This window comes from Scardinius erythrophthalmus (genome assembly GCF_964197995.2).
Source record: "Scardinius erythrophthalmus genome assembly, chromosome: 9".
NCBI lineage: Eukaryota > Metazoa > Chordata > Actinopteri > Cypriniformes > Leuciscidae > Scardinius > Scardinius erythrophthalmus.
The window spans coordinates 29,944,745-29,970,308 of NC_138229.1; the positions used below are offsets into that span (position 1 = coordinate 29,944,745).

Genomic DNA, 25,564 nt, shown 5'->3' on the forward strand with positions numbered 1-25,564 from the left:
CTTTTTTAATTATTGTAATGATTTTCGTTGTTGATGGATGGATGAATGAATGGGAGGATTGCTACCTTGAAAATGGAAGCAAAATAAAGTAATAAGCTGTCAACAACACAAGCTGATACAAAATACCAAATTAAAGATATCTGTGCATGTAATATGTTAAATGGATATTTCACCAAAAAATTTACATTCGTCACCACTTGCATTGTGGAACACAAAAGAAGATATTTTAAAAAATGTTGGTAACCAATCAGATTTTGGCTTCTATTATAAGGATAAAATGATATATTAATATTATGATCAAAATATATTATGTTATGCCCAAGAAATGAAGTAAAACAGGTTTGTGACCACATAAGGGTGAGAATTTTTTTTTTGGGGGGGGAGGTGAACTATCTCTTTAAATAAGCTAATCAGTAATTAACTGTAACAGTAACTGACTATACAGCATGTCCCGCACATTAAACTGTACAGACATGACAAACATGACATCATTCATCACACTGCAAATGGAAGTTTCAGTGCATTGCATCTTGGGATACAGTATCTCACGCAGTGTAATGTGTTTGCTACACATTTTAGCAAAAGATACATGTCATACTGTATATCTTCCATACATGAAGAAAATCTGAATACTTAAGACAGTATACATATGAATGAAATTTTAAGAATAATGTCGTATGATATTCCAATCAGAAGCATAACTTTAAAGACATCTCACTTTCTCCATCTGCTGGCCAGTTTTCATAAATGCAACTTTGAATACACATTGTGCAGTCCAATTCCCACTATTAACTATAGTTGCTTATTAGCATGCATATTACTAGGATATTGGCTGTTTATCTGTACGTATAAAGCACATATTAATGCCTTATTCTGCATGATCATATTCTACATCCCTTAATCCCAGCCAATAACAGGATTAACCAACTATTACTAACTATTAATAAGCAGTAATTATTGAGGCAAAAGTTGAAGCTAGTTAATAGTGAGAATTGGACTCTAATCTAAAGTGTGACCGTCATATTATGGAAATTGAATCGATAATAGACACTAAACTATAAAAAACAACAACACTTGAAACATGAATAAAAAGTACCTCATACAAAAAGTAAAAAAAAAAAAAAAAAAAAAATATATATATATATATATATATATATATATATATATATATTTTACTTTTTGTATGAGGTACTTTTTAGTCATGCCTTATAACACATGCTCATTGAATATATGGAATGACTAGGAATGAAAATGATTAGGGTGCGCTCCTAATTTTTTTTTCTTTTCTTTTAAAAAAAAATAAAAATTGGTGTGTTCCTTTATTTATTCATTAATTTGCACCTAAGTGAATGCTATTCTTTTACACTCAAATGAGTGCACCTGCGTATATAGGCTGAGCACACTCAAACCTCTGCAGTCAGTGCATCCTCACCTCTCTCACTGGTGTCCATATAGTACGGCATGCTTCTGCACATTCAGACACTATGGCGGACATGAGAGCATCTGGGAAGCTTCTGTTTGGACTGTTACTGTTACAGACATGGCCCTGCTTTATTCATACACTCACTGACCTGGAGCCTGTTCTGCAAGAGACATCTCTACTCAAACCCAAAGTAGTCATTGCGGTTTTGGCCCGAAACGCTGAACACAGTCTTTCTTATTTTCTGGGATGTATTGAGAGACTGGATTATCCCAAGGACCGCATCTCTATATGGTAACTCATTTTTGTTTCATGTTTCAAATGCTTTTCAAATGTTATTTTCCAAAGAATTTGTGAGCTTTATTTCTATGAAAAATGATTTGTGTTTTAATTGGAAGCTATATCAGATTAAGGTATAGGAATGGATGTATCATGGTAACACTTGCATTAATATCATCCCTCATTATTATATTTAAAAATCTTAACAGATCATCACCACATGGCCTTAAACTAATTTATTGAATTAAAGCACTTTCACGTAAACACATTTGAATCTGCAAACTGATATTGTGCAGATTCAGATGTGAGTTAACATGAAAGTGCTTTAAATCATTACATGAGTTTAATCTCTTATTGCTGAAAGTTCCCATAATGTGTTACTATTATCACTCAGATATATAATACATATGTCAGTGGTTTTGTATTTGACCAGACATTGATGGGAGCACTAGGCTTTTAATTACACCTTAGTCTGAAATATCCTGGAAAGCTTGAAAAGTAAATATGACAAGAATCACAGTGAAGTGAAAGAATGCAGATGAGCAAATGGAGAAATGAAGGAGAAAGTGCAGACAGTTCGCACTCCAAAAACAGCAAAAATGTGACCAATAATAATGTCGTCTTAGTTCTTATTGTATGATTTATTTTTATATTAATAATAATGATAATTTATTTATTTGATTATTAACTTTTTATAAATAATTATTATTATTATTATTTAAAAATCCAATCAAATAAAGACATAAGAGTATTATTAGTAGTAGTGATAATAGCATTTAATTTATTTATTAATTAATTCTTGTTTATATTATATTTTATTACATAATTATTATAAAACCAACACACAATAATGGACAAAAGAATATTAGGCTACTATTCAAAAGTTTGGAGCCAGTAAGATTTTTTAAAATCTTTTTGAATGAAGTCTCTCAATAATCATTTTATAATTAAATATATTCTTAAATGTAATTTATTCCTGTGATGCAAAGCTGAATTTTCAGCATAATTACTCCTGTCACTCCTCTCACATGATCCTTCATTTAAAAATAAATAAAAAATTGCTGCCTTAAAATTAAGTACAATCTACTTTGCTTTGTAAGTCATTTCATCTTACATTAGACTGACATAAAAAAATTAGAGGAATCTCGTATAACTTAAAAAAAAAGTTTAAATTGGCTTATGAGTTGAAGTAATGTAAAAACATATGTTGACATGACTCATTGATTGTGTCGTTTTTTACAGTACAGAAACAATTTCTATATGCTGATTTGATGCTCAAGAAACATTTCTTATCATCATCAATGTTGAAAACAGTTATGCTGCTCAATATGTTTGTGGTTTCGTCACTGAATAGAAAGTTAAAAAGAACAGCATTTATTTGAAATATAAATTTTCTGTAACGTAATAAATGTCTTTACGGTTACTTTTGATCAATTTAATGATCAATGCCTTTGCTGAATTGAAAGTATTCATTTCTTTAAAAAAAATCTTACTGACCCCACACTTTTTGAACTTTTAGTTTTGTATGGCAAGATGACGTTAAGGTGACGTAGTTACAATGTATTTACTCAAATAAGTACTGAGTAATATTAAATTACAACATGTATTTACTATAGAGTTATGGTTAGGGTTTGGGTTAGTTACTTGTAATTATGCATAATTTACTGACTATAGTAAGTACATGTATATGCGTCACCTCAAAATAACGTGTTACCAAAAACTGCAACATGGGCTAAATGGTATAATTCTGGTCTTAACATGGACTTTTTGCTTGTCAGGGCCGCTACCGATCACAATATTGACAACACCACTGCAATGCTGCATGAATGGCTCTCTGGAGTAGAGCTTTTGTATCATTCGGTACAACTGCAGACCATGGAGGAGGAGAAGAGGTGAAAACGCATGCACATTACATTAATGGCCCGGTTTCACAGACAGGGTTTAGATTAAGCCAGGATTAGGCCTTGGTTCAATTAGGGCATTTAAATATAGCTTAATAAACGTCCCTTAGAAAAAAACATTACTGGTGTACATCTTGAGACAAAACAATGGCACTGACATATTAAGATACCTCAGTGCAAGTTGCTTTAAGATAAAAACAGCTCAAACATACATTTGAATCTGGGACTAGATTAAGCCTTGTCTGTGAAACCAGGGGTATATTACAAAACACTATGTTCATAACCATTCTCCTAGAAGTTAGAACTCACTATCTACTCTACCATAAGTAGCATAAAACTTTTAATGTAGTACAAATGTAATACATTTATAAAAGAGGAAACATCTCATGTGTCTGTGTACTGAAGCATTGGGTTAGTTATTATAATGATTTACAGTTATTATGTGGATGAGCTGGGCCCCAAGCACTGGACGGAGTCTCGGGTCACGCATGTGATGAAGCTGAGGCAGGCTGCGCTCACATCAGCCAGGGCACAGTGGGCAGACTATATTCTGGTGAGATGACCTCTCCTTATTTGCTGATCTTAGCTTAGCTTCTAGAGCAGAGGTCTTCAATCCTGCTCCTGGAGGGTCACTGTCCTGCAAAGTTTAGTTCCAACCCTAATCAAACACACCTGAATCAGCTCAAAAAGCTCTTCAGAACTGCTTGAATATTCAAAGGCAGGTGTGCTGAAGCAGGTTGGAACTAAACTCTGCAGGACAGTGGCCCTCCAGGAGCAGGATTGAAGACCTCTGTTCTAGAGTCTCTATAGCAGGGGTGCCCAACCCTGCTCCTGCACAGTTTATCTCCAACCCTAATCAAACACACCTGAAGCAACCAATTAAGGTCTTCAGGATCACTTGAAAATTAAAGGCAGGTGTGTTTGATTAGGGTTGGAGATGAACTGTGCAGGACAGTCGATCGGCAGGAGCAGGATTGGGCACCCCTGCTCTATAGAGTGGGGGAAATAATTATTTGATCCCTGTAGGTTCGCCCACTTACAAAAAAATGAAGAATCTATAATTTTATGGTAGGTTTATTTTAACGGATTGAGACAGAATATCAACCAAAAAATCCAAAAAACATATTATATAAAGGTTGTAAATTGATTAGCATTTGATCAAGTGAAATAAGTATTTGATCCCCAAGCAACCCGCAAGAATTCTGCCTCCCACAGATTGGTTATGTGCCCGTGTTAAACACAGATTAGTCCTGTCACTTTAAGAAAGTACTCCTTATGCCAGTGGAAACCTGTCCACAGAATCTGTATCTTCCATTCCAACCTCTCCACCATCATGAGCAAGACCAAAGAGCTGTCAAACGTCAGGGACCAGATTGTAGACCTGCACAAAGCTGGAATGGGCTTCAAGATCATCAGCAAGAAGCTTGGAGAGGAGGAGACAACTGTTGGTGTGATTATTCGGAAATGGAAGAAATACAAAAGGAAAAATCAATCGTCCTCGGTCTGGAGCTCCATGCAAGATCTGGCCTCATGAGGTAAGGATGATCATGAGAAAGGCTAGGGGTTTCAGCCCAGAACTACACGGAGGAACTTGTTAATGATATCAAGGCAGTTGGGACCACAGTAACCAAGCAAACCACTGGTAACACACTACGCCCCAATGGACTGAAATCCTGCAGCGCCCGCAAGGTCCCCCTGCTCAAGAAGGCACATGTTCAAGCCCATCTGAAGTTTACCAATGAACATCTAATGATTCAGAGAAGGCTTGGAAGAAAGTGCTGTGGTCAGATGAGACCAAAATTGAGCTCTTTGGCATCAACTCAACTCGTCGTGTTTGGAGGAAGAGAACTGCTGACTCTGACCCCAAGAACACCATCCCTACAGTCAAGCACGGGGGTGGAAACAAAGGGTACAGGACGACTTCACTGTATTGAGGGGCTGATGGACGGGGCCATGTACCGCCAAATCTTCCACGAGAACCTCCTTCCTTCAGCCAAAACACTGAAGATTCAGCATTCAGTCATTCTTCCAGCATGACAATGACCCAAAACATACCGTCAAGGGAACAAAGGAGTGGCTCAAGAAGAAGCGTGGCCTAGCCAGTAGGGCTGCACGTTTTCAAGTTTTTCATTAACCGTTAACCGAGGCCCTTAGCGGTTAATACTCGGTTAACCATTATGTGCGCGCCGCAACCCAGAGATAGGCGTAATTTGTGGGCGGGACATGTCCCCACCACTACTTTCTAAGGTCGATATTGTCCCCACCACTTTTGAAACATCTCGCGGCACGAATACCAATAAATAAACAAAACATCTCCAGTTAACTAGAAGAGAATTCATTTCGTTCGTTTTTTTTTTTAGGCAATCTAGCGCTGAAATATTTTGTTTTTTAAATCAAGTGATCAAAGTGCTCGTTGCCGCTGCGATCGAGAAGGGTCTTGTAAAACGTGCTAGGTATTATTAATTCGTGGCCACGAAACAATTCACCTAAATATTCACCAATTCACATACAAAAAAAAATGAATAAAAAGCTGTACGAGAATAGTCGGCCTTCACTGAAGAGCTATCTGCACAGGTAAGAAAAACAGTTTAATAATTATTATTAGCCTAATTCGTGGCCACGAAATAATTCACCTGAATATTCACCAATTCACAAAAAATAGGTCTTTAGCATTCACTAATTAAAACTATAAAACTGTTTTTGGCCACGTTGTAATTCTTAAATCAAAATGAGGGAGGGAATTAGTTCAACGTGTCCACGATTTATTAAAACAAGGGAACAAATAAGTTGTCGTAACAACTAATTATTTAGATAAGAACAAACAGTGAGAGAGCCCCGGCCGCGCGTGCGCGCACTCTCACCGCCTTCAAACAACACGAGCGCTGCATTGCTCTCTCTCCCTCGCGCATATCAACCATAGACAGTAAAATATCAACACAATAGTAAAAGGTCGGAAGACCGATTGTGTTTTATAGATTAGTAGTTTGTTCATATAAAGTGTTTGATTAGCAAGTACATGTTTAGGAAATGCATAATACAAATTGTATGGGTTAATGTAACGGTAAACGGACTCTGCGGGTAAAACTGTGGTGATGAAACTGCGCATGCGCGGGGTAAAACTGCTGTGGTAAAGCTCTGCAGACAGATGTTATTGTGCTGCGATCAGTGGCGCGGATACTATGTTTGTTTCTGGCTCGTGCACAGCCTTCACTCTCGGACGCGCGCTTTCTTTGCCCGCTTCATATTAGAAAACTGGTCTAGCGGTCTCTGGTGGTGCAAAAATGTATTACAACTAAATTCAATGCACGCCATTGACGCCACTTAACCGAGCAAAATGTTTCACTCGGTTACGCAATTTTTAACGGTTAATCGGTTAATCGGTTAACCATGGACACCCCTACTAGCCAGTCTCCAGACCTTAATCCTATAGAAAACCTGTGGAGGGATCTGAAACTTCGAGTTGCAAAGCGACAGCCAAGAAACCTTAAGGATTTTGAGAGTATCTCTGTAAAGAGGAATGGACCAAAATCCCTCCTGAGATGTGTGCAAACCAGGTGACCAACTACGAGACACATCTAACCTCTGTGATGCCAACAAAGGTTTCTCCACCAAGTACTATGGCATGTTTTGCTTGGGGATCAAATACTTATTTCACTCAGTGAAATGCAAATCAATTTATAACCTTTTTAATGTGTTTTTTTCTGGATTTTTGGTTAGATTTAGATTTTCTATCCGTTAAAATAAACCTACCATAAAAATTATAGACCCTTCATTTCTTTGTAAGTGGGTGAACTTACAAAATCAGAAGGGATCAAATAGTTATTTCCCCCACTGTATGTGCGGCACAACTGTCTGTAGTATTATACCATATTTAACTACTATTAACACTCTGGTGCTGCTCGCGTGGTGGTCAAAAATAACTGGCGGGGGGGTTTCAGTGAAATGAAAGTACTATGTTTTAGTTAGACAATTTGTATTTTTAGGAGATTTTATGGTACTGAAATATATGTACGGAATAGTTGTGATCCATTTATTACCTAAACCACGTTTTGACCTTTTCCAAGTTTCATACCATTCTGATGAAGTAAAAAATTCTAAAAAAAACAAAACAAAAAACAGTTATTGCTGTTTTCAGTTATTAGTAATTATTTGTCATTAATATTTCAAGTAGAACACTTACTGAACTGTCCGAAGCAACTGTTAATCCATACATAATTTATTTTAGAAAAATTATGATAAAATCTGAGTATCAAATATGATAGCCCTACATCATATTTTTACATCTCAGTCATCATTGTTTTGCACTGCATTATATGTTTTGCCCCCTAAAACAAACAAACAAAAAACTACAGAGCACTGATCATAAAACTATGGGTAGCACTTTAGTTTAGGATCCAATTTTCAGTATTAACTAGTTTATTAGAATGCATGCATATTACTAGGATATTGCTGTTTATTAGTACTTATGAAGCACATATTAATACCTACCTTATTCTACATGATCATATTCTACATTCTTAATCCTAAAACCTAAACTTAACAACTACCATACTAACTATTTATAAGCAGTAATTAGGAGTTTATTGAGACAAAAATTGCTAAATAGTTAGTAAATAGTGAGAATTGGACCCTTTTCTAAAGTGTGACCAAACTAAGCATTTAATATAAGTCATATTATTGGAAGAAAGTGAGAAATATGCTTTCTGTAGTTAATACTTTCAGAATTTCATCTTACTCTTTAGCCATATAAAAAAATCTGTAACTGCACCAAATTGCATATTTCTGCTCAGTTTGTGCAGGCCTATATTTCTAATTAATAATAAAAAATAAAGAATATATTTTTATTACTATTATTTTATATGTCGGGTTTTACAGGCTTAAAAGTGTGATTTTTCCCCCTAATTAAAATTCAGTGGATGGGGAAGGGAATGTGTCATTTGAGTCGAATGATGATTTTTGAAAGGTTTGATTGTTTGCATGATTTGTCCTCTATAGTTTGCAGACAGTGATAACCTGCTGACAAACACACAAGTGCTGAATCATCTGATTGCTGAGAATCGGACGCTGGTCGCTCCAATGCTAGAGTCAAGGACACTCTATTCAAACTTTTGGTGTGGTATGACCTCACAGGTACAGGCTAAAGTTTTCGTTACAATGACTTCCACTTCCAGGAGATCAGCGTGGTCTACAATCAGTTTCTATGGTCAGTCATGTATCATTAGGACCCCATTATGCTATTTTTAAACCACGATGGGTGATTGTCAAACACTTTACCCAATTTTCCGTAACCCACAAGGGTAAGTTTAGGGGTGGCCGTTCATGATTATAGCAAGTCATGTACATTTAGGATTTGGAGATGCATCATTCTGAAAGGGGTTGCCTAATTGAGCCAGTTGTTCATGACACCAGAGATATTCCGCCTCATTTTAAAGTTCAGATTTGGTGAACTTTATACTATGTGAAGACACGACCACAATAGATCGATACGACACGCAAACAAAAAAAACAAAAACAAAAAAAAACACAAACTTTAAAATAGCAGGTCTATAGTTTTGCAGGAAAGTAGAGTAGATATATTTGTACATGTTGGATTTACGTTTGGGTTCTGTCAGTCATTTCTTTTTTCCATAGGGAAATTGATTTTTAATGATAACATAAACCTTTAAAGACAGACCTAATGTGAGCTCAGAGTTTGTTAGTCAATTGAAGCCTATTGTGATGTGGAGTGCCCGTGTGAGCCACTGGAGGGCACTCTCTCCCTGCATTGTTTCACCATGGACTCATTATGTTTAACTATGTTTCAGTGGTGTTTGATTATGGGTTATTGAGTTCCTTATATAAGTCTGAGTGATCTCTGTGTCCGGTGCGAAGTCTTGTCACACTGTAAGCGTACATCTCTGAGCATTCTTCCATGTTTGTGTATTCCGTGTTTCTCTGGACTCTTGACCCTTGCCTGCTTCTTGGACTGTGTATGAACCTGTGCTGCCTGCCTCGACCAAAGCCTGTTATCACCACGAGTTACTGGATTGCCCCTTGTTTAACTGTATGCCGGAGTTTATGTCTGCTTGTGTTTGATGCTGAAATAAAGTGCTGCATATGGATCTGACCGCCTCTGTCCGTACGTTACAGAAGACTTCGCCACTACAGGATCCAGCGGACTTTCAGCATTTATCCACCGTGGCCAAGACCCAAGTTTCCATGCTAGCCTCTCATCATTTACAGCTGACGAGACTAACATCTCTCCTCGAGGAACTTACAAGCTTTACGCAATCTGTGTCTTCGCAGAGCTCAAGCACAGCCACTAATCAAGTCCAAGCTCCCGCTGCACCTGTCCCACCGCAACCCAGTGTGAGTGCTGCATCTAATTATTCTAGTCTGTCATTTCCTGAAAGGTTTAATGGCTCACCTGTGGCGTGTGAAGGATTCCTTCAGCAGTGCAGCTTATATATGAATCATCAGCCCCAGTTTTACACCTCGGATGATGACCGCATTTCTTTCATTTGTTCACTGTTCACTGGAAAGGCTCTGGAGTGGGTAGGCGCGTTCTGGGAACCAGGTCGGATATCGTTCCCTTCTTATGATGTGTTTATCGCCCTATTCAGAGAGGCTTTTGAACTCCCCGCAGGAGAAGAGGATCCCGAGGAACTGCTCTTGTCCTTGCACCGGGGTGGTTCGTATGCGGCGGATTTCTCTCACTCATTCCGAACGCCACTAAAGCCTCATCTCGCCAAGCTGTTCGATCCTCCCTTGATGACCATTAGAGGGGCTTTCAAGTATACAGTTTCTGCCAAACCCATTCTTCGTGTCGGACCCCTCAAGCCCGTATTCCTCACTGGTCTTGTTGAACTTGTTAATCCAGAGACAGCGGGGGTTTCGCCGGCCGAACTGGAGTTTGAGCGCGTGCCAGCTGACTCGAGAGAATCGAGTGCCGAGTCGAGTGAATCAAGTGAGTCCAATGAACTGAATCCCGAGTCCAGTGAGTCGAATCCCGAGTCCAGTGAGTCCAGTGAACTGAATCCTGAGTCCAGTGAACCGAATCCCGAGTCCAGTGAGTCCAGTGAACTGAATCCCGAGTCCAGTGAGTCCAGTGAACTGAATCCCGAGTCCAGTGAGTCCAGTGAACTGAATCCCGAGTCCAGTGAGTCCAGTGAACTGAATCCCGAGTCCAGTGAGTCCAGTGAACTGAATCCCGAGTCCAGTGAGTCCAGTGAACTGAATCCCGAGTCCAGTGAGTCCAGTGAACCGAATCCCGAGTCCAGTGAGTCCAGTGAACCGAATCGTGAGTCCAGTGAGTCCAGTGAACTGAATCCTGAGTCCAGTGAACCGAATCCCGAGTCCAGTGAGTCCAGTGAACCGAATCCCGAGTCCAGTGAGTCCAGTGAACTGAATCCCGAGTCCAGTGAGTCCAGTGAACTGAATCCCGAGTCCAGTGAGTCCAGTGAACTGAATCCCGAGTCCAGTGAGTCCAGTGAACTGAATCCCGAGTCCAGTGAGTCCAGTGAACTGAATCCCGAGTCCAGTGAGTCCAGTGAACTGAATCCCGAGTCCAGTGAGTCCAGTGAACCGAATCCCGAGTCCAGTGAACCGAATCCCGAGTCCAGTGAACCGAATCCCGAGTCAAGTGAATCTAGCCTTGAGTCAAGTGGATCAAGTCCCGAACCAAGTGAATCCAGTGTGGAAAGTGAGTCAAGTTCGGCTGAATTTATGGAGTCAGATCCAGCTAAGCGAAACAATTATGTTCCCATGGATCCAGAGTTATCAGTTCCAACAGTGCGCCGTCGCAGGAGGAAGAGGAGGAGGACTCACTCGGCTCGCCAGGCTCCTGTGAGCGTACCTAGACTCCTCGCCCTGCCGGCCCCGCCTCTGCGCCTCGCCCTGCCGGCCCCGCCTCTGCGCCTCGCCCTGCCGGCCCCGCCTCTGCGCCTCGCCCTGCCGGCCCCGCCTCTGCGCCTCGCCCTGCCGGCCCCGCCTCTGCGCCTCGCCCTGCCGGCCCCGCCTCTGCGCCTCGCCCTGCCGGCCCCGCCTCTGCGCCTCACCTCGCCAACGCCTATCAAGCTCTGGGAGCCTTTTCCAGAGGCTGTTTCCAGCCCGGAGGCTATAGCCTTAAATTTCCCCAAGAACTTTTTGGGGGGGGGCAGTAGGTATCCTGTGAGGGCCATGGAGGTGGCGCTGACATGGACCCTGTCTGTGCTATTTCCACTTGAGCTTCTTATGCCGCTAGTCCTGTCTGATCCTGTGCTTCCCATGCCACTGGTTACGTCCAGTCCTGAGTCTGCTCCGTCCTTGTCTCCGCCTAAGTGGGCTTCGTCCTGGCACCTCTCCAAGTGTGCTCAACCCTGGTTTCCGGTCAAGTGTGTTCTACCCTGGTTGCCTACGACACGTGCTTCCCCATGGTCTCTTACCCTGCTCGGGTTTCCAGGCCCTAGGTCTCTCCATGGGTCTGGCCTCCTACCTCTCCACGGGCCTGGCCCTCCATCCCAGCCCCCGTTGACCTCCCCCCAGAGTTTTTAGGAGCGTCTGGAAGCCGCTCCTTTGGGGGGGGGCTATGTGATGTGGAGTGCCCGTGTGAGCCACTGGAGGGCACTCTCTCCCTGCATTGTTTCACCATGGACTCATTATGTTTAACTATGTTTCAGTGGTGTTTGATTATGGGTTATTGAGTTCCTTATATAAGTCTGAGTGATCTCTGTGTCCGGTGCGAAGTCTTGTCACACTGTAAGCGTACATCTCTGAGCATTCTTCCATGTTTGTGTATTCCGTGTTTCTCTGGACTCTTGACCCTTGCCTGCTTCTTGGACTGTGTATGAACCTGTGCTGCCTGCCTCGACCAAAGCCTGTTATCACCACGAGTTACTGGATTGCCCCTTGTTTAACTGTATGCCGGAGTTTATGTCTGCTTGTGTTTGATGCTGAAATAAAGTGCTGCATATGGATCTGACCGCCTCTGTCCGTACGTTACACCTATATGCTGTCTGCTTGCATTATTTCAACTTATTATTATTATTATTTAAATAATCATGTTCAACAGGGGAATTCCTGGTGGAACAATTACCTATGATTTTGCAATGACATTTCCATCAATCAGAGAATTGAAACCCACACTCATTTTGATGTTTGCACTGAGAATGTCATAATACAGCCAGTCTCTACATGCTCTTGAAGTACTTAAATGTTTGTGCATATATTACAATAACAGCATAATCAACCTCTCTAAATCAATAGTTTTGTATTTATCTATTATTTTTATTTTGATTGTCATTCGCAATGCAAAAAAAACTCTTTTCACGTAATCTGAACGCTATATTGTGTTATATTCATCAAAATAAAACTATATATTATAGACTCAACTTTACTGGTATTTAAATAATATAGGCACTGTATTAACACAGCCTGACCTATTCAATGAAAAGTGTAACGCAAATACCACGCAAGCGTCACTATGGGAAGCATATTGCCCTTATAAAACAGTTCAGTGAAGAAGTTAATATTGAATAACTTACATTTTCGACACATGGTTGCCAGTACGTTGTCTATTTTTGCTCCATCAACGAAAACAGTTAGGAAGTGAAAGCAGAATCAACCGTCCTTGTTTTTGAATAAAGCATCGATCTGTAATCCATTTAATAATGATTCCCCTGTTGCCACCTACTGGTGAATCGATGTAAACTGAAGAAAGTGAGGAAAGGAACTAAACATTTAATATGAATACTTGATAAAACAATACACTCACTGCAATTTAAAATAGAAAGAATATTCCTTGTTTCTTCTTTTTTCTGCATAATGTATTTGAGTATTCCACCCCCCAAAAATTAATGCTCTGAATCTTTTGTGAATCTTGAAAATGTTGAGCATCTCTTTCGTCTCTGCAGGGGTATTATAAGCGAACACCACATTATGTACCCATTCGGAACTGGAAGCGTACCGGTTGCCACCCAGTTCCCATGATTCACTCCACAATGCTGATAGACCTGCGGCGCAGTGCTAGCGCAGCCCTGGCCTTTTACCCTCTGCACCATTACTATCTTTGGGCCCTGGATGATATCATGGCTTTTGCATTTTCTGCAAGACAAGCAGGTAACAAATCCATTATACCTGTAATTATGACAATACAGTATTCCACTGTACTTTACTGTAAGTCTGATTAAAGAGGAGCCTATTGGTCATTGAGTCGCAACCTATGCTTGATGTTTGCTTTAATTTTTGTTTATTTGTATTTAAATTTAACTTGACTGAAAATAATTGATTCATTCCTCTGAAATGTCATGAGGTGTTTACTGATCCCACAGATCAGAACAATTTCTGATCAAAATGGCCAGTTTACTTAAGGACCAGTTTGAATGTTCTCTGAACATCTATTACCATTTTAAAAAATGTTAGATGAACATCCATCTAAACCGTTTCAGAAAAAAACTAATTCTATGAACAATGTAGAGTATAAATAATGTTTTTGTGCTGACGTTTTGAGAATGTTATTGAAGACCAGATAACCAGAGAGCGTTTAGTTGATATCACAGCTCGACCAGAGCCGTTGAGCTCGGTAGAGCCGCAGTTTCCTCCTAATCTCTAACCGTTTCTCCTCCATATCACTTTCCTGTCCGGTTCGTTTTCTGGTCTGCAGTGACTCGTAGGGGAGAGCAGGGGCGAAAGTACCATTTTTCAGAAAAACCTCATTTGAAAAGATGATGTTTTAGACAGAGATATATTTTTGCTGTGGTCAGTCACTCACAAGTGTGGTCTATCAATACCAGGTGGTATTTTGTAAAAATGTAGAAGGACTTCAGTATAATTTCACTTTGAACTTAAGACTGCTCATGTTACTTTCGACTCTGTCAGTTGGGACGAAAGTAACACAACAATATACAAGCTAGATTTTTTGTGTAACTCTTGTTTTTTTTTTTTTTTTTTTTTTTATAAGCCTATGGAAGCTTGTTTCCGCCACAGAATAAAACATTTTAAAAGATAATTGCGACTTTTTATCTCACAATTGCGAGTTTTTTCGCAATTTATGACTTTATTTCTCAGAATTGCAAGATATAAAGTCAAAATTGTGTGAAATACAGTCGCAATTGCGAGATATAAAGTCAGAATTGCGAGATATAAAGTCAGAATTGCGTGAAATAAAGTCGCAATTGCGTGTTATAAAGTCAGAATTGCGAGATATAAAGTCAGAATTGCGAGATATAAAGTCAGAATTGCGAGATATAAAGTCGCAATTCTGAGAAATAAAGTCGCAATTGCGTGTTATAAAGTCAGAATTGCGAGATATAAAGTCAGAATTGTGTGTTATAAAGTTGCAACTTTATATCACGCAATTCTGACTTTATAACACGCAATTGCGAGTTTATATCTCGCAATTCTGACATCTTTTCTCAGAATTGTGAGATATAAGCTCACAATTGTGAGATATAAAGTCCAATTCTAAGGGAAAAAAAGAAAGACTTTTTTTTTTTACCACAGAATAGTTTATATCTCACAATTCTGACTTTATAACACGCAATTGCGACTTTATTTCTCAGAATTGCGACTTTATATCTCGCAATTGCGACTTTATTTCTCAGAATTGCGACTTTATATCTCGCAATTCTGACTTCATATCTCGCAATTCTGAGAAAAAAAGTCACAATTCTGACTTGATATATCGCAATTGTGAGAAAAAAAGTCAGAATTGTGAGATAAAAATTCGCAATTATTATTATTTATTTATTATTCAGTGGCGGAAAGCTTCCATACCTGAGTATGACCTTATTAACATGTACTACAAACATATTTTGGCCTTTATATTTGCAAAAACATTTTCATTTTAAATTTCAGTTTCATCAATGTTTCAAAAATAACCCAACAGTACAAACTTGAATTGTTTAGAATATTTTTATTGGCAATGTCAATCTATTTTATAAAATGTGTTTTCAACATGAAAAATATGAAAATTAAATTAAATTACCATAATATAATAAAAAAGTATATTTACACCGTCTGAATCATTCTCTATCCCCTGTGGTGCACTACGTGCCATTCACCCTGTAGAAAAAACTTACATTTTGATTTGAAATTTTGACTTTAATACGCCTCCATCGAACAATGTCACTCAACCGCAGCACCGTTTCACCAGTATGGGGGTAGCGGACTAAAAACTAGCTTGAACTGTTTGCATCACTGAATCACTGTATTAATATCATGAATTGGACTTTTTAGATGTTATTATCTTTACAGGTGTGCAGATGTTCTTATGTAACAAAGAGCATTATGGGTACCTGCCACTGCCTTTGGAGAATAAGCAGACTCTGGAGGAGGAGGTGGAGAGCTTCAGCCACACTGTCACCGAGGCACTAAGTGTGTATCACTAAATCACAAAACAATATGAAGAATTGACAAAAGTCTTCTCAGGCAAAAACAGATTTTAAGCTGAGTGACTTTGCGGTGATGTTAAATACAGCAGCCTATTAGTACAATCTTTGTGAGTGAATAAACTGTGAAGCAGAGGTGTGGGCCATCCATTCACTACTCCTTCCTAATCCTCTAGCTTACACAGGCACTTTACTGTATTCTTTTCCATATAGTTTTCACAGGAAAGAGAGAGTTTTCACTCCTCTGTGACATCTCTCACACATTCTTTCTGCTCTTTCCGACCCTGTTGTCTTCGGTCATTAGATTAGCTTGACTTTATTATGAAATCGGCATGTTAAAATAATTCAAAAAAGGAAAAAGAAAATAAAACACAGTGTTACTTAGAGCTCAAAATTTCATCCCCCTATCCAAAAAGATAATTCATTGAATCATTTATTAAACACCCCAAGAACTAACTATAAGAGTTTTGCGCAAATCTCACCTGTTTGATTGTTATATCACTGAAAAATGTAAACTATTATTTATTGCCCAGTGATATATATTTAAAAGTTGGATATAGTACATCCTACTTAACCACCTGCATACATACAGTATCCTTACCGAAAGCAATATAATATACTATCTCAGGTGTGTGAGTGTCACAAAATGTAAACTCTATTATAGTACAGCTCTCTACATAAAGTTCAATATATATATCCAACTTTATCTGCAGTATCAAATAAGTAAGTCCGCTTCGCGTCGTGACCGCATTACCACCTCGGGTGTGCATTATTTTTCTAATAATTCAACGGCCTGTCGTCAATTATTCCGCTTATACTACAGTTACCACACCTCGAAACATTGTTCAGATTATGTATTTCAAGACGTTTGTAAAGTTTTTGTCATTAAAACGCTCTTGTATGTAGGACTAATTTATTACGCATCTAATCCAAAGCCACCGTTGCTAATTCCAAAACGTCATTTTAGAGTTAGTAACGGAGGTCTGAGCCACTGATAGCAGACTAATGCTGGAGACACACGACTAGCTGACACATTCTCTGACTGTTTTCATCGCAGCATATTTTAAACACCGACTTTGAACCGCTACAAGTAGGCCTATCAATAATTATTTATTTGTTATATTATCTGCAATAATAATCCGTGCTGCAGGACTATCCATTTATTTAGCCTATATTCAGTTTAATTTTCTATTGATTAGCCTATAGATAGGACTATATACTTTATTTATTCAAATTAAACTGCATGTTTCCATTGATTGTGAAGCTAGACACTGAAAATTCCAGATCAAGTGCATGCGGCTAAATGTTTTTTCTTGTTATGAATTGTATCCTATTTTCCGTTATTACCGTTAACTACGCGAAGTGATATGGAACTGTAATGCGGCCAAGACCTGCCTGGAACTACTTTAGCTGTGCGTTTCCCTGAAAATAATGCACACCTTAGAACGTTCGTCAACCAATCAGATTCAAGCATTCAACGGCCCAGTAGTATAAATATATATATATATATATATATATATATATATATATATATATATATATACATGCTTTATAGTTGCATTTAGCAGTTTAGAGCTGGTTAATAACATAGTTTACCTTTTGAGCATTTGAGATATATAGTATATATCACCTTACATGGGTATAATGCATGTATGTGGATAAAGGTGAACATACTTATATATCCAACTTTAAAGAGCTAGGTGATAATATAGTTATATTTTGCACCAAAATAAATAATCCAGAAGAGATCTGATATAATTTGTATCTCTTTATACTACTGGGCCGTTGAATGCTTGAATCTGATTGGTTGACGAACGTTCTAAGGTGTGCATTATTTTCAGGGAAACGCACAGCTAAAGTAGTTCCAGGCAGGTCTTGGCCGCATTACAGTTCCATATCACTTCGCGTAGTTAACGGTAATAACGGAAAATAGGATACAATTCATAACAAGAAAAAACATTTAGCCGCATGCGCTTGATCTGGAATTTTCAGTGTCTAGCTTCACAATCAATGGAAACATGCAGTTTAATTTGAATAAATAAAGTATATAGTCCTATCTATAGGCTAATCAATAGAAAATTAAACTGAATATAGGCTAAATAAATGGATAGTCCTGCAGCACGGATTATTATTGCAGATAATATAACAAATAAATAATTATTGATAGGCCTACTTGTTAAAAGGGCTTTGTGTTTCATTTATTTGGCTAGTCTACTGTCATCTGTCAATAATAGAAAAAAAAGAATGAATTCGAATTAATTACAAGGAATTGAATTAATAAATAAATAATAATATTGATGCACATGCTTTTCTGTCTCATTATTGCAACATCTCTCTCTCTAATAATTGCATTAATAACTGGGGACACACTTTAAGGCCGGTTATGAATGTAATTTGATACGTATGACTGATCATGCCCAAACGCGTGTTCAGCGCGTTCAGTCTGTGTTCAAAGTCGGTGTTTAAAATCTGCTGCAGTCGATGAAAACAGTCAGAGAATGTGTCAGCTAGTCGTGTGTGCCCAGCATTAGTCTGCTATCAGTGGCTCAGACCTCCGTTACTAACTCTAAAATGACGTTTTGGAATTAGCAACGGTGGCTTTGGATTAGATGCGTAATAAATTAGTCCTACATACAAGAGCGTTTTAATGACAAAAACTTTACAAACGTCTTGAAATACATAATCTGAACAATGTTTCGAGGTGTGGTAACTGTAGTATAAGCGGAATAATTGACTTCAGGCCGTTGAATTATTAGAAAAATAATGCACACCCGAGGTGAACGGCCACTCCGCTTCGCGTCGTGACCGCATTACCACCTCGGGTGTGCATTATTTTTCTAATAATTCAACGGCCTGTCGTCAATTATTCCTTACATATATATATATATATATATATTATGATTTCCGTAAAGCTAAGGAAGCAAAAATTTCACCCTGTAATCTGCAACAATGTGTTGTGAAAAGCGATATACAAACAAGTTTGACTTGAATTGACAGTTTAAATGTTGTGGAAAAACAATTATTAAAAACTAACAACTAACATTTGACAGTTTTTTGGGACAAAATGAATTGACTAACACTGTGAATAAGCAAACCTTTAATTAAAATTCTTTAAATTAATAAACTTTTATTTAATTTAACCTGTAAATTATCATTCAAAATGTATTATCCAATCCACAAGCTCCAATAAATCACTAATTTGTTTAAGTACTATGAGCTTCTTTCTACCACAAAATGTTTCTTGGCACTTATAGACATATAACCTGTAGTTTATCTTCCTCAGTTGACTTCAAAATGGAAACTTCACATTACCTGCACATTGCTTCCAAACCCAAAGACACCATGGCATTCAATCAGGTATAGATACTGACAACAGAAATACTAAATGTAGAATATTGAAAAAACGTTTCAATCTGTGTCCATGTGCAATCCTCATAGGAATCAGAATGGAACTATTAGTATTATCTTCTCCCCTTTTTAGGTCTACTTGATCAATCTAAAACGCCGGGAGGATCGCAGAGACCGTATGCTGCGCTCGTTGGAGGTGCTGGGCATAGATGTCACCCTCACCGATGCGGTGGATGGCAAGTACGATATTATAACTCACACTTTTGCACCAGTCACACAATGTCAATGTTCACCCTATTGTTTATACTGCATGTCCTTCATCTCTGCTTCTCAATGCAAAGTGCATTTTTCTACTACACAACATGCCACAGTCAAATACGACTTATTGTGTCTCCTCTCTCCCAGAACCCTGAATTCAACTCAGCTAAGGGCTTTAGGAATTGAGATGCTTCCTGGATATAAAGATCCTTACTCTGATCGTGTGCTAACTAAGGGTGAAATCGGTTGCTTCCTTAGTCATTACAGCATCTGGAAAAAGGTATACAGCAAAACATGATGCCCTACAATAAGTTGCTACATTAACATGTGTAGCTGGTCCTACTCGACCAGCTTCGAGCGGGATTCGAACCAGCGTTTTCGACATACAGTGGGAGGCGAAAGGCTAGAACCCCTTTTTGAGTCAGGTTTACACGCACAGCTCTTACTAGCTTGCCTCCGTTACACTCACCCCCCCCCCCCATCTGGGTCACGGCACCAAATGTAACCGATCCTTGAGCGGGATTCGAACCAGCGGCTTAAATAATCCATTAATAATAATAATAATAATTCGTTACATTTATATAGCGCTTTTTCTGAGACCTCAAAGCGCTTTACATAGAAGGGGGGATCTCCTCAACCACCACCAATGTGCAGCATCCACCTGGATGATGCGACGGCAGCCATATTGCGCTAGAACGCCCACCACACACCAGCTTACTGGTGGAGAGGAGACAGTGATGAAGCCAATCAGTATATATGGGGAGGATTAGGAGGCCATGATAGACAGAGGCCAAGGGGCAATTTTGGCCAGGATGCCGGGGTTACCCCCCTACTCTTTTTCGAAGGACATCATGGGATTTTTAATGACCACAGAGAGTCAGGACCTCGGTTTAACGTCTCATCCGAAGGACGGAGCTCTTTTGGCAGTATAGTGTCCCCGTCACTATACTGGGGCATTAGGACCCACACAAACCACAGGGTGAGCGCCCCCTGCTGGCCTCTCTAACACCTCTTCCAGCAGCAACCTGGTTTTTCCCAGGAGGTCTCCCATCCAGGTACTAACCAGGCTCAGCCCTGCTTAGCTTCAGTGGGCAACCAGTCTTGGGCTACAGGGTGATATGGCTGCTGGCACAGCCACAGCCATTAGTAATCGGACTGACAGCTCATTCGGACTGAAAAGCCTGTTTTGTATTGAAAGTATTGAAAGGGGTGGCTTATTCCTTTTCTAATCTGATCGAGTAAACATGTAAACACTTGATTGGATTGAAAACCGAAACTGGTAAGGAATGGGCATGTGCAGTTACGTAGAAATGGCATAATGCCGTATGACGCACGGAATGAGCTGCAGTTGTTAAATAAAATGCCATAAATGAACAACGTCCCATCAGTCCTCACTTCATACTCTCATCCACGGACACTTTCTTTTGGGAGCGGGGAGAGGCATTATTACCGTTTCATAAATATAAGCAGCACTGCATAACAGTTCATGTGCTCGTCGCCTCCTAATCAAGACCCGGAATAGATAAATATTAAGTCTGCACTTTAAAACAAAGAAAAGTAGCCATGTAGGAGAATATTATGCACACACATTGAAAAACTCTGTATATTCGTGCAGTGTGTGCATGTCAAAAAATCTATTTTGATTTGAAGCTTGAAACATTTAAACGTGCACATCAACCCGATCACTTTAACACTATGTTCGGATTCACCAATCGTAATGAATTCATTACGATTGAAACAAAAGGTGTGGATGTAAAGATAGCCTTTTGCACTCACCTCCCTAAACCTTACTCCCATCCGGGTCACGGCACCAAATGTAACCGGTTGGGTAAAAGGCAGGCACTCTAACAAAGGACCGCAGTCTATAGCTTCAGTCGCCAGCGTGACTCTTGAGATCAGGGGAGTGAGGTTTATTCACACAGCTCTTACTAACTTGCCTCTGTTCCACACTCAAAGTGGAAAAAGGTCCTTGTGGTTTTAAAATGCTAGTCAAAGGTTCTTTGATAAACCAAAGAGTGGTTCTTCTGTGGCATCACTGAAAAAAAAACTCTTTTGGAACTCTTCTTTTCAAGAGTGTAATACTGTATGAATTACAAGTGACTTTCGATGCTGTGTGAACAGTAAATGAGTCACTTTATGTGCATGACTTCTTTTTGTCGTGTGTCGCTCTCAGGTGGTGGAGCTCCAGCAACAGCAGGTGCTCGTACTGGAGGATGATGTCAGGTTTGAAACCAACTTCAAGAGCCGCCTCAACACCATCATGAAGGATGTGAAACAATCAGGCCTCCAGTGGGACTTAATGTGAGTTGTGGTTTTATTATGATAACTTCACAGTTCTCTATTCTGATCCATCATCATAGCTTCCACAAAGTTGTCACTGGTCTTCTTGAGGTCCACAAGTGAACATTTCATAAATATATAAAATTTACATTGATAATTAGAAATTGTGTTTCCTTTGTCTGTTCCGTTTTTCCTCTTCTCTTTAAGTTACGTGGGACGTAAACGATTGCAAATTAAGCATCCAGAGCGCTGGGTGGAGGGAGTGAAGAACCTGGTGAGCCCGGATTACTCTTATTGGACACTAGGCTATGCCCTTTCACTGCAGGGGGCAAAGACGCTTCTGGAAGCCCAGCCTCTCAGCAAGATGCTGCCCGTGGACGAGTTTCTGCCTGTTATGTTTAACAAGCACCCCAAGTAAGTGTTGTAGATGTTAGTAATTAACATTTCTTAACTCTTTCCCTGCCAGCCATTTTGAAAAAAAGTTGCCAGCCACCGCCAGCATTTTTGATAATTTTCACAGTAGTTTCATGGCCCCCAGAATATTTTGTTGTCTGAATATCTGAATATGCAATATATCAAAGGAAAGAACAGACCCTCTGCTTTTAAACTAAACAACAAACGTTTTATTCTAGCTTCATGCATTTCTTTTTTTATCAACAATTGAACGTTTTTGTCAAAGACTACATCTGGATCATATTCAGAACAATGATAAAAACATAAATGGACTAGATAAAATCCATCAACACCTGGATCGACATTTAATTTGTTAACATTAGGCAGTTTGGATTTATATGCTGTTTAATGTTGATGATCGCGTTATTTTACATATACATCTGCTTACATATTATATAGCTTGCTTCTGCTGCTTCTTCACATGTTTTTTTTTTTTTTTGATCTGGAGATTGAAGATATGTAATAACACCCCCTACCATTTCAGTCAATGGCGGGGAAACGATGTCTCATAAATGACAGAAATATCAGTCAATGGCAGGGAATGAGTTAAAAGGATATAGTCCAGTCATTTTATGAAAAAAAGTTGAACAAATTGCAACAGAAGCAAACTCAACTGATTTTGTATCATCAATATATCCTGAGTAAGGAAAAAAAAAAGGCCAGAAGAATCCCATTAGGGGAAAGTTTAGAAAAAGACCCAAATATAGCCTATTCATTCTTTTTCACATGAATAGGGTAAAATTTTTAACCCTGTAGATATGACCATGAAAATTACTGAGTTGATTACTTACATAAAGACAAACAAAAAATGTATTACAAGTTTTTTTAAATTGTTTGTTAACATGGACAAACGGTGCATAATCTAATTACGTATGTGCTAATTTGCATAAATACCACAACAGGTCTAAACATTGGGTATAGCCAGGTGAAAATGTCTTGTTGAATCTTGTTAACACATAACAGTAAAATACTTAATGTTAAGGTCTGAATGGAACCCATTTCGGCTACCCAAGTACTTTAAACCCGTCTTTATTATTTATTATTTCAGAGATTGGGTTTGGGGCTGGGTCCGTGGGACTGTTTCTGGGGAGTCATTTTTTATTTTACCTTTGTCTTCTGCATTCTCCTTACCATTGTCTCCTGTTCTTCCCTCAGACTCGTCCCCCAGAAACAGTGCCACAGACCCAGCCCCAAACCCAATCTCTTAAAAATTAATAAAGGCTGGTTTCTAAAGTACTTCTTGAAAGAATGAATAGGCGTATGAATAGGCTATATTTGGCCTTTAACTTAACTTTCCCCTAATGGGATTCTTCTGGGCTTTTTTTCCCCCTTACTCAGGACATATTGAGGATACAAAATCAGCTGAGTTTGCTTCTGTTGCAATTTGTTCAAGGTTGACCCCCATTTTGGCTTAAAATGACTGGATTAATAGTTCACCCCAAAAATAACAATTCTGTCATCATTTACTCACCCTACCCATAACACTAGAGTTGGCAGCCCTGAACAGTTAAACTTAAATGTAGTGTGCATTTACAGGATTTAAATGTAGTGGCTATTCTCTGCATTATTATTAACCCTTAAATGCATGAATGTTTCACCAATCATTATTACATATTTGGGTCTTTAGCGACCCGGATCTGCATCTAACACAGATGGAACTCTACCTGTCACGATATATAAAACTCTACTGATATTAGAGTAGCAATTACAGAAGAATAAAATAAAGCATATTTTGTTACCTTTTGGAGCTTGGAAGGGTTTTTGGGCAGATGTTTTACACCATCATCATTGTCCTCGTCAGAACTCATTTCCCAGTAGCCTACATTCAGCATCTGCCTCATATTCGCCATCTCAAACATATTCTCAAAACTATAATTTTCAACATATTCAAAATCAATATTTTGATCGCTGACAGCTTCTTCACCAGATTCACCATCAAGTGACAGTGACTCTAATATTTGATTGCGTTCAGTACTTGCAGTAAATCACTGAGCCATTTCACGTTTTGCTGATGATACTTCCTATTCTTTTGTTTTCTGCCTGTGGTAACTATGAGTGAAACATAACTTCATCATTGTGTATCAGACATTGCCACCTTGTGGAATAAATGTGAATTGCACAAAAAATACTGACACTGTTACACACCTCGGGTCGTTAGCGACCCTGTAATTATTATTATTATTTTTTTAATTAATGGGAAAACATGCATTTTTAAAAATCTTTTTTAGTATTTTTGTCTTGTTAAAGCCTATACTAAGAAGGTTGATGTCTAACTTTAAAAAATAAATAAGGAGGGTAGTGAATGACGTCCCAGGCCACTGAAGACCTGAGGTATGCGTTTAAGGGTTAAGAGTTGCACTTTTAATGACTTTTATAAAGGTATTTTAATGTAAACTTCTTTCTGTGGGCTAACTGTAGTGTTCCCTCTGTAGGGAGGAATACATGTCTCATTTCAAACCGAGAGACTTGAAGGCTTTTTCTGTAGAACCCCTGCTGCTCTTTCCCACACACTACACTGGGGAGTCGGGGTATTTCAGCGACACAGAAACCTCCACCATCTGGAATGATGAGACGGTGAACACTGACTGGGACCGCCATCACGTCCGTGGAGACCGCAGTCGTGGCGAAAAAACTCCTACGCCAGTCTCTGAGAGCAGCCCGAGAGAGGAACTATGATTACGCTCTTACAGGATCTGGTTACACTTTATTTTAAGGTGTCTTTGTTGCAGTGTAATTATACATTTAAGTACTGAGTAATATTAATGAACAACATGTACGTGCTATAGGGTTCAGGTTAGGATTAGGTTTAGGGTTAGTTGCATGTAACTATGCATAATTTATTGTTATTACTATAGTAAGTATATGTAACATATGTAATAAGGACACTGTATAATAAAGTGTTACCGACATGTCAAATGTCAGATTACAGCACAAAGAAAAAACATGCATCTTGATAATGTGGATTAAGAGTCAAATTTGGATTGTGGGAATGATACTGACACAGATGTACAATCATGTGTACCAATTATTAACACACTAATGAAAGCTGTGAGAAATATTGAACCGGTACAACAAGACCAGATTCAATACAAAATACAGGTGAAAGTGGTGATAAAATAAACTTTAAGTGTTAAGTGAAAATTACTCGTAAAATTCTGGATTTTTTTTTCATGAATGTGCTTCTAAAAAGGTTTAGGTTTATGAAAAATGTGTGTGTCATGACTTTGCTGAGTATCTGGACTCTTGCATTGTCAATACAAGATCTTGACCAAAAATGTATG

The 25,564-nt window shown here is 38.8% G+C and overlaps 1 protein-coding gene across 1 annotated transcript; it reads left to right on the forward strand.

Annotated features, from left to right (window-relative positions):
• Window positions 1-1,484: 1,484 nt before the first annotated feature.
• On the forward strand, window positions 1,485-24,959 carry colgalt2a (collagen beta(1-O)galactosyltransferase 2a; the record flags this gene model as incomplete). The annotated part of the gene is made up of 12 exons (XM_081373805.1): window positions 1,485-1,714; window positions 3,478-3,591; window positions 4,036-4,153; window positions 8,596-8,730; window positions 13,470-13,674; window positions 15,811-15,930; window positions 19,228-19,301; window positions 19,426-19,532; window positions 19,698-19,830; window positions 21,724-21,851; window positions 22,038-22,244; window positions 24,716-24,959. 12 exons carry the CDS (start codon window positions 1,485-1,487, stop codon window positions 24,957-24,959), a joined length of 1,815 nt encoding a protein of 604 aa, XP_081229931.1.
• Between the last annotated feature and the right edge of the window lie 605 nt (window positions 24,960-25,564).